This window comes from Leuresthes tenuis, unplaced genomic scaffold (genome assembly GCF_036924035.1).
Source record: "Leuresthes tenuis unplaced genomic scaffold, fLeuTen1.0.hap1 SCAF_7, whole genome shotgun sequence".
NCBI lineage: Eukaryota > Metazoa > Chordata > Actinopteri > Atheriniformes > Atherinopsidae > Leuresthes > Leuresthes tenuis.
In genome coordinates this window covers 16,649,985-16,664,292 of record NW_027325361.1, presented here as the reverse complement: position 1 = coordinate 16,664,292, position 14,308 = coordinate 16,649,985, and the positions used below count along the sequence as shown (strand labels likewise).

Below are 14,308 nucleotides of genomic sequence, written 5' to 3'. Positions count from 1 at the left end.
AGTTTTAATCAATGAAAATGTTAAACACTGCAACACATGCCATTCCTTCAGTGAATTTTCTCTCACCAAAAGGCTCAAATACCACATCCTGGTATGGATCAGGGCGGAAATGCATCCATAAAGGCAAAAAGGGAAAACTTACCAAATTCTTGATAAGTCGTCTCGAAGAATGGAAAACCCACTTCCTCAAATAGGCACCGCAGGGTTGGTTGAGATAGTGAGTGAAATGCATCACGTGCTTCTGTTTTGTTAGAAAAGCAATTACTTAGCGATACGGGAGGCGTAAGCACTCCCTTTGAAGAAGCTTTCCTCGCAGTTAAATTAGGTGACTGATGTAAAAATCATATGAGAAGCTAAGGGTAAGAGCTGGGGAGCATAGAAAAGGTCACAAGAAACCAGATAGCAAGTCGAGAAAGACAATACTTCTGTCAATGAAGCAACAAATCTGCTACCTTCAAACAAACACGAAAGCGCCACAAACAAAGTTTATCTGGAGCTTTTTTAACAGCTTACACTCATCCTGTGGAATTAGCAGCGAGAATCTTTCACCGAAACCCCCGAGCAACCTGATTTTAACCTGAATTCTTTCAAATCACGATCTAGCTATTAGGCTTGCACTTTAAAAAATATCCAAAATCTATTTGACTCAAGTCCTTTCGAAGCCACACACACACACACCATGTGCATTTGAGGACTTTAAGTAGAAACAGTTGTGAAAATGATCTGAATATACCACAAAACAGGGATAAGAGCAGACAATAACAGGGGGACAATAAGGGGGAAAAAAATCGAACTGTTATGAATCTGTCTATGCTCCAGTGAGCTTCTTGTTTCAATATAGATGAAGAAAGCTGGGCCCGAGGACAGCAGTGAGATATGCAGGCAGCCCGCACATATCTGATGATGTACAGGCCTGCCTGCGCACTCTAAAGAGAACGCATTTTCCAGCTAGCCTTTTATAATTGTATTTTTTTGCCTTCCAAAAGGCCCTAGAGCCAGAGTCGTACGCTTCATCTGAAGCAGTTGGTGTAGTAATGGGTCATAGTGATGCATTCATAGTGAGATGGCTTAATTGTGTTATCAATCTCATCCAGACAGGACTACAGCACCACAGCTCTGGACATGCTACTGTCAGATACTCTGCTCTAGTACTCGGAAGTGGACCGTGAGGAATTGCAATCTTTACTTTCATCTGTTTGTAAAGCCAAAAGTGATAGGTTAGCTCGTTGAATGATGTTTTTATCAGAATTCGGGCACTGTCATCCTGTTCTCTCACCCTCTTTATCACCTACTTTGTGTGTACCCAACTGTCTGTCACCATCCCCCTGCCTTTTCGCTTTCTTTTGCTTTTTGGGGTGTACTGTGTGTTTGTGACCACTGAGTAAACACAAGTCTGTTCCAATTTCATGCTATCTTTTAACAAGTTAATTATGTTGAGCCCTACAAAGACTGAGGAGAGAGAGATGAGGAGGCTGCAGTGGCAGAGGCACAACTGCTCAGGTCAGCTCTTTGTTGTTCTATGTCTGTGTCTTCCTCTCCCAAGTAGTGTTCTCCACCCAATTTCTCTCTTTTTTTTTTTTTTTCTTCTCTTGGAATTACTCGCACTTTCCTCGCCTCTCATCCTCAGTAGCAGCTCCAGTGGTGGAGTGGAGTTTTGAGATAAAAGCACAAGGAGCTGCGGAGTCCTTCGAAAGCCTAAGGCAAGGAGAAGGTCAACAGGCCTGCTAAGAAGAGCTGTTATCATCTTGGTTACATGCTATCGGAGAGCCTGCAGTAGTGTTTATTTACAGTTATTGCTCCCTCTGGGTGCACACTTCAACGCCTGGGGCTGATTGCTCTGTAATGAGTTCAGAAACACAGGGAGTCGATGCAAAAAAAAAAAAAAGAAGTAAAACAAGAGAGGCAAGAAATCACTTGCCAATAACCAATACTGACAGAAACAAGCTCATAGGCAGGAAAAACGGTCGCTCAAAATATGACGAAAATAACATTTATTGGTCAAACACGTCCAAACTTTCTGCCAAGCGCTTACATCTTATCTTTCAAGAGAACACAAGGGGGGTTTTTTTTTCTTCCACAGTAAGGTACTTGGACCAAAAAAATCTTTAATTGTGCACAAGCCTTTCAAGTTAGGAATCCCACTAAGTGTGGTTACTGTTAAAGAGAAAAAAATAAAGAAAAACCCAACCCAAAAAAAGAAAAAAAAATCAGAGATTAATACCTTTCAAAAGCTTGGAAGAAGATCAATGATTTTCTTTTTAACAATCACTCAGCCAGACCTGCTGCCAACCATTGTGATCTAAAGAAAAGTTAAGTTGTGAAGCAATGAATAGGTATTGTACACGTGACAAAGTCTCAAAGTGCAAATATAGTTGCTTTCATTCTTAAATATACCATAAAAGCAAATCCTTCCAATAAAAAGCTAATCCCTTTTCATACCATCGGATATGGGAGATTATGAGACATAATTTGGTAATTCAATTTAGTCATAATTCATCAAAAAAAAAAGAGGAGAACAAGGAGTTTATTTTGAGGTGAAGTTCCTCCGTCTCTGTAGGAGGTTTCCAGATGATGCCACATTTGCGATGCAGATTTCTAACTTGAGTGACTTCAGCGATAACATTTTTGCATCCTAGCTATGCCTTTAAGGCTGCGGTCACAACAGGAGTAGCATGAAACATGCCTCACGAACTGAAGCATTATCGCAGCAACAGAAATAACCGGCAGTTAAAACACATTTCAGAGCTTCATTTTTTCCAAAAATCTTGCATCCCAAAAACCAGAGAAGTTCTGTCTCGGATAACAGAATATGCCCAACAACGTATATACTGTGGGTCCTAGTGGTTGTTTTTTAATGTACAAACATTAAAATGCAAATTTATAATTATCTCCCAACGCTATGGAAGCAATTCGGACTTAATGAGCAAAGAATCCTGAATTCATATCTCTAATGATACCCAGCACATGAGCACAGACAGGTGTTGCATGAAGGTGCACAGGACCTGTCGCTGGTGAACTGGGAGCATTTATTAAGCTGCAAGCAAAAAGTGATTACATTTAAAAAGGATTCATCAGGTGACCAACGACACAAGTCTTTATGAATGAAAAAAGCATGCAGAGTCTTTTAGATGTGTAAATAAGCAACTGTTTGTTGAACTGTTTGTCAAACCTACTTATTTGACTAAATTTAACTGTTGTGGTCACAATGAATGACTACAAATGAAAGGCCAACGGTATATATTTGACCATGTGAGTTGTGCCTTATTTGAAATAACTGTGGCAGAAATTTGGCCCCCGGGAGAGAATTTTCATGCTGTCTATTCGGTGTAGTAGACCTACACATACAATCATTGTCTGGATTGCAACCGACACGCATTCCCTCAGAATACTGTTCCTGTCAGTATTTCACCCTTCAACGTGTAAGTATATTTTGTACGTGCATTTGTGTTATCAAACAAACCCAGACACATCTATGAGGCTGATCTCAGAGAGACGTCTTCTAAATAAATCAGCAGAATAAACACAGGCGGCCTGCAAAAAAAACACGAACTGGTAAAGCATTACAAATCCTCCCCATTTTGCCAAACTGCACAATCTTGCCTCAGAAGAAAAATGAGACGTCTGCTCTGAAACTGTGTTTACGGTGTCAGGAATTGCTAGGAAATAAATTACCGGATGAATCACTGGAGCTGGAGCTTTGTGCGAGCACCACTCGTGCAGCGTAGAAATCTGGTGGCACTAATGTTCACTTATGACATACTTGTATTACAATGCTCCAGGCGAACCCTAAGCCAACGAGTAGCAATGCTACCAAAGTACATTTAGAGGGCAAAAACAGCCTTGAGCTGATGTTGAAAAACAACAAAGTTAAACCTTTTTTGAGTCACACCACATCCCCCGGTACAGATGAAGTAACAACAATGTGAGTTTTTGTGTTCGAGGCAGGCCATTTCCCAAAATATCAAGTATCTGAAATTTCTTCCCCTTCAACCTTTACAAATCTCACAGCCACACCGTGTACACTGTTGATAATCAAATCCTTTCATAAATCAAAATTTCCCAAACAGCTTGCTGCTGCTAGCATTTAGTGACATTTTGAAAAGACGAGGCGCTGATTGGGTCTTCTATGTGTAACCCATATCAAAGCCATCAACAATTAACTTCCAAAACACTGAGGTTGTTTGTACTACTTCCTGCCATCTCTGACCAGCACAACTGAACCAATGTGTTCACTCGATGATTAGACGTGACCATATGCAACCGGCCTGAATGTCAGACAAGATTATCACTCTGCATTTCATGCATTTGGGCTGATATTGAATCACTCCTCAGTTTCCATGGCAAAACACACTTTTTACGGCAAACCAATCAGCATCAACTTGGGGTCATGTGTTCATACACCTGATGAATTCAAGTCTAACTGTCATCCTCCTCCAAAAGTAAACAACTGTCTGCTTTATGCTGTTGAGCAGATAGTGTAAGGGGGCTTTTTGTTTGGTTTTTTACGACTGCTGTACATTTTGTCAAAAAACAACAATGATTTGAGCAGTAAGAAGAAGTCATATGATCCATGTCTCAATATATAAGAGGCCCAAGGAATTGTGTGATGACCTTTTGGGGAAGAATCGTTATCCACAATCTGAAACAGAACGGTCCTCACCGTTTTACATGATCTCATGTAGCGAAACATGTGGCTGCATGGACACAAAGCCTGTCCCTTCAGTTAAAGACTAAAGCACCAACTCTCGAACCCGCGCATCCTGTTTTCACTCAGTTCTGACCGAAAGTTGTGCTTTTTATGTCCACTGTGTGTTTCCTGTGATGTTCATCAGTCCACTGCTATTCTAACAGTTATACCTAAATGCTCACTTGCTGCGTAGTGCATTCAGCTGTGCCAAATAATGTGTTTACTTGAAAAAAAAAGGAAAGTCTTTTATCAAATCAAACTATATGTATGATTCCTCTGAAAAGCAGATCATGTTCCGAATCAAGATTCCCCACAACAGAAGGCAACCGGAATGCCCACTCAATGTATATATATAGAGAGAGATAATTCATTATAGATGCTTTTAGGACACCTTATGCATCTTAAGCTTACCCTCTGGGTCCAGGCAATATAAGACACCCCGAAATCACATCACATGAAACAGCAAGAAAAGAGAAATAAAACTGACAATACATGCCTGGAGAAAGTCAAAGATGGAATATGAGGATAATAAAAAGAACATAATAACAATAAAGAGTAATCTCTTATGGAAACAAATGGCCATACATAGCATAAATCAGGAGCAATGGTCTCGCAAAGGGTCCCAAGGCAATGCCTATTCATCTCCATACTCTAATCCTGACTTTAAAAATAAAGAGAGGAGAGAAAACTGCTAAAAGGGAAAACTGGAGAGTCAATTCATGGATCCGAGCGGTAAAACTTGTGCGCTGCCAAGGACACGTAAGAGAGACGGAGAGACTGGGAGTGCCTCTCAATACATCAGATGTCAGGAGTGCTCCCTCCCGCTCACACAAGTGGATCCTCTTTCAGGAAGCCCATAAGACAGAGCATTCTAAGGTCAGAGAGCGATAAAAAAGTCAAAAATCCAACCATCCAAAGATCATTTGAATGCACAGCGCACAAGACCAGTCAGTCTGTTTAGGTGTGGGGAGACAAGTGCCACAGAATACATAAATTATACTTATGATAATTAAAAAAAGCTCTTTAGAAAGAAATCTGCATTTTTATCCCTGGGCAGCCACTCCTTCTGGACTGATCCATCAGAGAGTAGAGATATGGTGATGCAGAGAGCTGCATATCGCAGCAGGCTCAGGCCTCTCCGAGCCACTCATTCTGAGCATCTGGCTTGATTGTAAAAACGTTGCCCTCTTCTTTAATCAATAGAAACTCAACTATCCTGATTCATGGGGCACTCTAAAGTACATAAATATCTTCTGACAAGCTGACTGCATTCTCGCTGTACCAGCTTCAGACCACCAGCCACCCCATCCCCCAATGCTCAAAATCATTTTCTTCTTCTCCACTACTTTAATTCTTCCTGTCTTCCAAAGCAATTCTCCAATGCTCTCTGATTCTAACTGTGCAGTTTAACCGATATTGTGTCTTATCTTTGATTCTATTTTCCAGTGTCTGGGAAAAGTGTAGCCAAAAGTGCTTTTTTTCGAGATAAAAGCAAAATCAAGATCATTCATGACAGGAACTAAAACGGCAATAAAAGCAAGAGGTAGAAAATAAATGAATCAATGAGTTAGTTAATAAATAGTTGCAAGTGTATAAAGAAAAACACAACGGTATATTAAAACAGATAAATCACAGGCACATTAAAATGTATCAATAATTAGGAAAGGCTCCTTTAAAGAGGTCTTGCTTCTTATTTTTGTGATGTTACGCAGATGAAAGAAGGCAGCCATGCTGAAAGTATCATATTTTAACTTTTACTCTGTGATTCTTTGGTTGTTAAAGGACGGGCAGAAATAACCTTTCCTCTCTGTTCCTTTTGAGTTTTTTACTGTCACAGTATGTGAAGTGATTATTGTTGGCAAGGTGTCTATAAAACCTCTGTTCATTCATTCACCCGTTCAATCATTATTTTAATTTTTTGTCGCAAAAAAATTGTGAAAACAGTTCTTTAACTGTTCTTTCTCTTTAAAATCTGAGGAGCAAATCCATGAACTGCTCGACAGGCTTCACTGGGCCTGGAATGCTGTCGGTACTGGAAACATTACTCTGGGGAAAGTGTTTATGGGTATTTTCCTACTTTTGATTACGAATGAAACAGCGTCATCCTTCAGCTTAAAAATTCCCACCTGAAATAAACAAACCAAATCAAACAGCTGTTTAAAACAACTGTTGGACAGGAGTGTGACAGAAGTCGGTCTTATTCCCTACAGTTCTTATGCTGGTGTGACATTCACAAGCTGGTGAAAATGGCTACTCAGCACCAAATGCCATGGTGACACATCTCTCGTTTAATCCTTTTTTCAAGCACATATTGGGTGGGAAAAGTGATGACACAAACCAGGTTAACTAATCGGAGCAAATAAATATGATTTCAGCCTCCAAGACTCAGTTGGTCTCGACTGTTTTGTGCCTGACAGTCAGAAATGGCAGCAGGTCAAATCTGTTCTCAAGTCTGCTATACAATCTGGATTGTATTGAGTGAATTGACTGTGAAGCCAGATGAATCTAAGAGTCGTGCTTATCAATGGACCCCATTACACACTTGTCACCCCAGGGGACTTTCTTTGACCGAGCAAGTCATTGTCAGCAGAGAGCGCCCTGATGAATCAATGACTGCTTAATTACATCTGGTGTACAGTCCAGAGGTGCAGTAAAAAAAAAAAAAAAAAAAACGCTGCCACTGTCGGTGTCATCCTTTGTGGAGGCAGATGGTACTTTAGTCAGCAGCATTGTGAGGATGCAGTCATAAAAAGATTTTGGGGCTTAGCTTCAAATCTTAACAGTTGGAGTGTGTTATGAAACAAGTGTGACAAGACAAGATAAAAATGTCATTTGGATTTGACTCGAAAAAAATAATTATGCTGCTTTTATCGCTTTCACGAATCTCTGCCTCTTGACACAAAACACAACAATAGGCCAGAGCTAAATGTTTACAGATTAGCATAATCCTCTATTCTCTACTGTCCTACATAGCATACAAAGATGATCTCAAGAAGTGAGATTCTACTGGCTTATTGGTATAATCAAAAATAGCCATATTGGTCGTCAGTCGGTTAGAAAATGGGCATGATGTTGAAGTGATGTTGCTGAACACTGCAAAGCCGAGGCCGAGGCCACAGTGGTCACATTTTCTGTGACATAGTGTTGGAAAAAGGCTTTTACCGGCTTAGAGTGATACTGTTGTGGAGGACCTGACGGCTGAGACATCTACTGTATGTAAATCTGTGGGCCATCATTGACTTGATCAGCATAGGGCTGGCAACAAAGTGAATTAGGCCTTATCTAAATGTAAATTAGGTTTTATACCTTTGGCAAACAGCTTATATAAGCAGTGTCTATTTTAATAAACCAATTAGATTGTATTGTATTGCATATTCTGTGCTATAACAAAACAACAAAATAAAACCTGGGCTTTATGAACATGTACATGGGATGCAAATTGGAGCTAGAGTCACACACAAGACCGCGAGTTATAGGTCCATTTAAATTTCTAATAAAAACGTCAGTTTGAAGTCGCATGTTTCAGATATTCATTCTGGGAAGAGTAAAACAGACGGTGGCTGTCAGGAAAGCCCCATTCGATAGCTTTGAGAAACGCACGCGTGGCGGGATCTTACACGCTCGTCTCCAATTCCCTTCCTGTCACGGATATCACAAATTTCAGATAGAATACGTGAAAAACAGCAGCTCATCTTACAAGCCCTGGTAAGAGTCAGCGTGCGTGCTGTCCTATCAAGTCGAGCCCAGACATTTAATCCAATAAAAGACTAATAAAAAAAAAAATGATCTAAGATAAACTAAAAAAAAAAAAGTGCCGCTATTTAAGAGCGGCTATTTTCGATGGCACAGAATTATAGTTTTTAATCCAGAGAATGTTTTTGGTCAGAATTTCAGATTCTTATTTAATTAAGTATCAGGTGACGATTTTAATATCATAGGCAACAGTACAACTTCCTGTAAGAGTGCCACTTGTATTGTGTAAGTAGTGCGTATCGTAGATAAATGCTGCGAAATGCAAACACCTGAAACATTGAATGTCTTCTACCATGGTGAGAGAAAAGTGCTACACAAATGAATAGATTCTGGTTATGTGGGTGAAACCAGCGCTGTCTAAACAACAACAGTTAGGGCATTACTTTGACATTAGCCGACAAATATCAATTCATGCTCAATTCCAACTTTGGTAATGCATTTATTGGAAAGAGATTAATATCAATTCCATAAATCATTCAGGAGATATATCCGGAGCCAGGGATACTCATATGTTAGCTGATCTCAGTGTGGGAGCTCAGTGCCCATTAATCAATGTCTCTGCTCCTCTGGCCATGTCATCTGGGAAAGCGGCAAATTTATAAAAAGGGCAATAACCACACTGATATGTCAGCACAACTCTCCGTATGTAACATATTTAGTTCTCTACGCACTGCTGCAATATACGGGCACTGACCTTCAAATGCCTTTTTTTCAGCTGGCAAAACTGTGGATTAACTTTTAGCATTTCCTTTAATCTCCTTAGTCTTAGCTCTCAAATGCTCATATGTTATTTGGTTTCCATCTTGCGAAAGAAACAGTAATTAACTGAAGGATCTAATGCAAATACCATACAAAATTCTAACTTATTTGTGTGTGATCTGAATTCTGGCTTGTTGAAAAGTGCGTCAGACAATCGAGCGAAGGCACCGAGGCCAGACATCAGAGAGAAAACGGGGCAAAGTTAAAGTTCATCACAGTTTGAAGAAACTAAAATGGGCTTCTCTGTAGAAAAATATGAAATCCGAGTGCCATGTGAACCTAATCTCCACACAGAGATTCGGCCACAGAGGAACCTGCTGATTCACTGATTTAGTCAGCCTTATTAGATGCTCGAGTATGGTGAGGGTCTAACTGACAGATACTGTCAACGGTGAAAACACTCTTTATCTCGTCTGTTCGTGCCTTCCACTTTCCAGAAAGCAAACCAAGGGACTCAGGACTATTACTTACTTTATGATGAGCTTCGACAAAATAGATGGCAACCTATCGGTCACCTTTTAAAGGCATACTTGATTTATTCACTTCTATAGCGGCATAAACACCACGGCAAGGTTATTCAGGATCATTTGTGTATAAAATATGGCTCACAAAAAGAAAACATGCAAAGTGAATTACACAGTTCTGTCATAACAAAAAAGTCAAAGTTAAAAGATTGAATGTGTCTCACTGAATTAAGTGCACAGCGCAATGCACAATTCAGATGGGTATATGTTCAAAGATAATGAGCAGCTGCAATGTCAAACGCAGAAGCATATGTGTGAATCCACATCCGTGCAAGCATCCCAGTTAACGTGGACATGTTCCGTGTTTCTTTGGCCAAAGGAGAACACAATCAGGCATCACCCTCGACCCAACCTACATTCACCCCACACCCACAGTCCAAAAAAGGTCAAGCTATGTGAAACACCGAGGGCCACGTGTGATACATCTTTTTCGACTCACCACTCTCAAAACAAGCATCAAAAACCAGGTGTCCCTTTCGTGGAGCTCCTGAGTATCCCGGTGGGCTGACCATCAGTTTATTCACATTTCCCACCAAGGCATCCTCTCCTCCAGTTTCACTGCCTGAAAAACAAGTGCAACGCATGGGATTAAGACGTGTTTAACTCCACCGCAGGTGTTGCATTACATTGTGTTGAAAAAAAATAATAAAAAATTGAAAAAAAAATCTCCTGCTTTCCCATGAATCACTCTCCGATTCAGTAGAACACAGGTTTAGATCAAGTGAGTTAAGCCTTATAAAAGTATCATATTTTTGAGGGTGAGTTTAGTTAACCTAAGGGTAAACGTTATTATCACTCAAATTATTCTTATGAGCCATTTTTTTGTTTGTTTGCACATGCATTTGCACTGAAGCATTTGGACATCTAACCACATCAACAAATCCGAACTGCTTTGACATTTCGATATTTTTTTCCATTACATTAGCAGTTATACGTTTGTGTCAGTATTCAAAGTCTTTGTTATGATATTCTGATGCATGTTATTGCTATCAATAGTCTTTGAGATGCTTCTACAAGTTAGATGGAGTCCACCTGTGTCTAATTCCATCCATTCAGTTTCTATACACACATAATCCAATTCACGGTGGCGCAGGGAGCTGGAGCCTCACTGTCAATCCATCACAGGGCCACACAGAGACAAGCAATCCCTGCACCAGGGTCAATTTAAAGACACCAATTAACCTAACCATGCATGTTTTTGGGTGGTAGGAGGAAGCCGGAGTACCTGGAAAGAACCCGAGCATGCACAGGGAGAACATCCCAGCTGGAATTCAAACCAGGAACCCTCTTGGTGTGAGGCAGAGGTGCTAACCATCACACCGCCATGCAGCCCTGTGCCTATTTCAATTAAAGAGAATTTCTCATGATGTACAGTTCTAGAGTGACCCTGCAGTTACAATTAATTATCTTATACGTTAATTAATTCATCATTTACTTTTGGGATTAATGAAGTATTTTTCATTTACTTTAATCAAATTTCAAAAGTCTGGATTTTAGGTCAGTCGAGCATATCTGCAAAGAATAATGAGAGAAACTTGCAATTATTTTCAACTAAATATTTGACTGAAAGAAATGGAGAGTGCCCCTCTCAATATAAGCATCTGCACCTCTGCACTTGTACCTGTGAGTAGGATGGAGAAAAAAAATCTCTATCTCTATCTAAAGCAAAAACGCGTGATTTGCTATTCTGAAGGACCTTTCCTCGAGCCTGTGCCTTCTGCCCCTCTCCTTCACCCGTAGTCACAGGTGTCAGTCATGAGAGGGGGGGGGGGTCACGCGATGGACTTCATATAATAATCGACTTCACTTACAGTGCCTGGGAATTGGTTAGTACAACACACACAATGGGATATAAAACACGGGAGAGGGAGAGAGAGACAGAGAGAGACAGACAGAGAGAGAGAGGACCAAAAGACATGATGCGCCTTTTTTTCTGAGTAGTATTGCCCACCATACACTGACAGTTGTTGTGTACTATGGCTTTAGTTTAAAATGTTTAAGAGCAACATTACGAACCGACAGCAGCTAACTGAGAGCGTGGGACACTAACGGCTTGTGATAGCACAGCTAGCTAACACATATTCTTAGCCAGTGATGCTGCTCAAGTATACGGCGAGGTGGTTAACGTTAACATGCACGCACTCATCAGAAGGCTCCCCGCGCGTTAGATAAATAGCTTGCATGCTTCGTGTGGAGAACTAACACCGGAAGCTGCAACGCTAGCTCAAAGCTCCAAAAGATATGACTCGTGTTTACATTCTTGTACCTGCTAGCTAAGCGGTTTGCACACTTAACGCCAGCACCAGTATAAAGACGCGCTGCACGCTAAATAACATGCACTAATTATTTGACAGGTAGCAGGGTAGCATGCCCTTCCTTCTGCTTGTAGCAACGAGAGGGAAGCCAGGTAAAGCTCATATTTACACACCAGCCTCGACGTCTCTAACAGTGTTCTCCTCCATCTTCCTCTCCATCTGTTTCAAAGCAGCCGACGCTCTCTGTGGGTTGTCACGGCAACGGCGCGGGAGGAAGAGGAAGAGACTCGATCACCATCAGTGAGCTTTCAGTAAGCTACGCTGGCAGCAGCTACGTACGAGTCATTTGAGTGTAATTCAGGGGTACAGTCGGACTTCGTTTTTTGGAAATATACCAAAGTGTGTCAACCATTTAATATGGCTGGTTAAAGACTATGCGTTTGATATATACATGATCTGTAAAGAAAAACTACAGGCGCAACTGAATTGCGCAACTGATTTTTCCTGCGAGGTTATTAAAAGCCGTCACAGGGGCTCAAATTTAAGATATAGTTTTGATAACGTCTGAATCATTTCACAAACGTCCCCCTACACTAGGGCGACGCCAAAAGGGCCTCCAATATTATGTCTTTCAACTGCAGTCTGTGTACCGCACATAATTCAGTTTTATTGCAGTTATACCTGCAATAAACCCGATTAATTTGTTGTTGTTTTTTTCTCAGAGAAAAACGCCAATCATTGTAATCAGCATTCAGAGATTCCGAATTATACAGCAGATTGATTAAAGCTGAAGATTTTCTAGACAACTGGAGCAGAGATGTCATCAGGGCCAATCAAGCCTGGCCCTATTCCTTTCCCATTACAAAGGCTGCACCTGATTAAGTACATCAAATGAGCAGCCGCACAGCTCCTGGAGCAAGAGGCGTACAGGTTCCTGCTAATTTTCAGGTTATAAGCTGTGTGCAACAGGATCAAATGAATAAGACCAGAGAGAGGGCAATGTTTTTTTTTTTCTGTGTGATCTGTATGTGACGGCAAGTATCAACAGAACACAAAGTAGATAGGTCGAAATGATTATTTCTCAGATGACAGGAAGAGAATACAGAGCAGCTGTGTAATATTTTGTTAAAATTGAAAATTGAATAGCCGTCCTCCATGCTATGTCATTCCTTTAACGCTATGCCAGCTAAAGAGATCCATGGTGGTACAATCATTCATTTTCAAGAGAGAGATTGAAAGTGAATTATGGAGCATGAGAAGAATGAATTAGTTACACTACATGTCCCCTTGTTTTTCAGCTCCTATCAAAAAGGGGGACTGCGGGACTGATGATCCTCGAGTCTCTTTTTGAGTTGGAACTCTTCAGATATCGGATATAAACATGACTTCATGAACAAACTTACTTCAGATTCTTTAACAATGTACATTTTCTAAGTCCATATATGAAATGATGCACAGAGCAGTGATATTACAGCTTACGCTGTGAGACGATATAAAATGTCTCCATTTATACGCATTTTGTACCACGTTGATATAATTTGGGAAATCTCACTTTTTTTTTAAGCATGATATTTTACATCTTCATAAAACATCAGTGGGTCTTCCTTAAAAATATCTGAAGAAGTTGAAAAATAGAATCGATAACTCTTCCCTCAACCCAAGTTACACCCTGTTAGTTTCTTGTCACGGGATCTGCAGATAGCAGATTTAATGAACCCATCCGTGACTGGAAAACAAAATAATCTGAAAGAGAACTACATTCCACATGCCATGTTCTCTGAAATGTTAACAATGTCTCAGAAGGGCACATTTTTACATTTTTATAAAAACACATTGGACTTCTGTGATTTTTTTTGACACATTTGATTGTGTTTTCTTGTGTACCTGTCATAGTTAAAAACAGTCAACGGGAACTTCAAGAAATACACCGGGGCTATTCTCAGCTTGGGTTGCAGGTGACTGGAAGACACACCACCTCATCAAAATCCTGTGCTGAACAGGATTTTCCCCACAGGGGAAAAGGGCTTCGGCACAGCAAAGGTATTTTCAGGCCTTGCTTTTCATTGTTTCAGAAAGACACTTTTTCTTCTGAACTTTAAAATGATCAATTAAATCAGTGCTTGTAGTGCCGGAACCACAACTGAGTGAGGGACAAAAAAAAAGAAAGACAAAGAATGTGTGTGAATGTGTGTGAGTAGTTTCCAGACGAGCAAATCTGTGTATTTGTATTTGTTTTCCAGCAAGTACAGGGAAACCCTTTTTTTTTTTTTTTTATCTGGAGCAGGTGAGGACTTCCACACATAAAGTCCATCATCAATGTAGAAACAAGT

General features: G+C 40.4%; 1 protein-coding gene across 1 annotated transcript in view; it reads right to left on the bottom strand.

Moving 5' to 3' along the window:
- Window positions 1-12,231, bottom strand: part of LOC140311949 (cytosolic carboxypeptidase 6-like) — a 265,883-nt gene extending 253,652 nt beyond the window's left edge. Inside the window, exons 1-2 of the mRNA XM_072389569.1 lie at window positions 12,152-12,231; window positions 10,163-10,285 (exon numbers count right to left, since the gene is read on the bottom strand). Coding sequence (XP_072245670.1) covers window positions 10,163-10,285; window positions 12,152-12,197 — 169 coding nt within the window. The 5' untranslated portion in view covers window positions 12,198-12,231. The remainder of the gene's footprint in view (window positions 1-10,162; window positions 10,286-12,151) is intronic.
- Window positions 12,232-14,308: the final 2,077 nt, after the last annotated feature.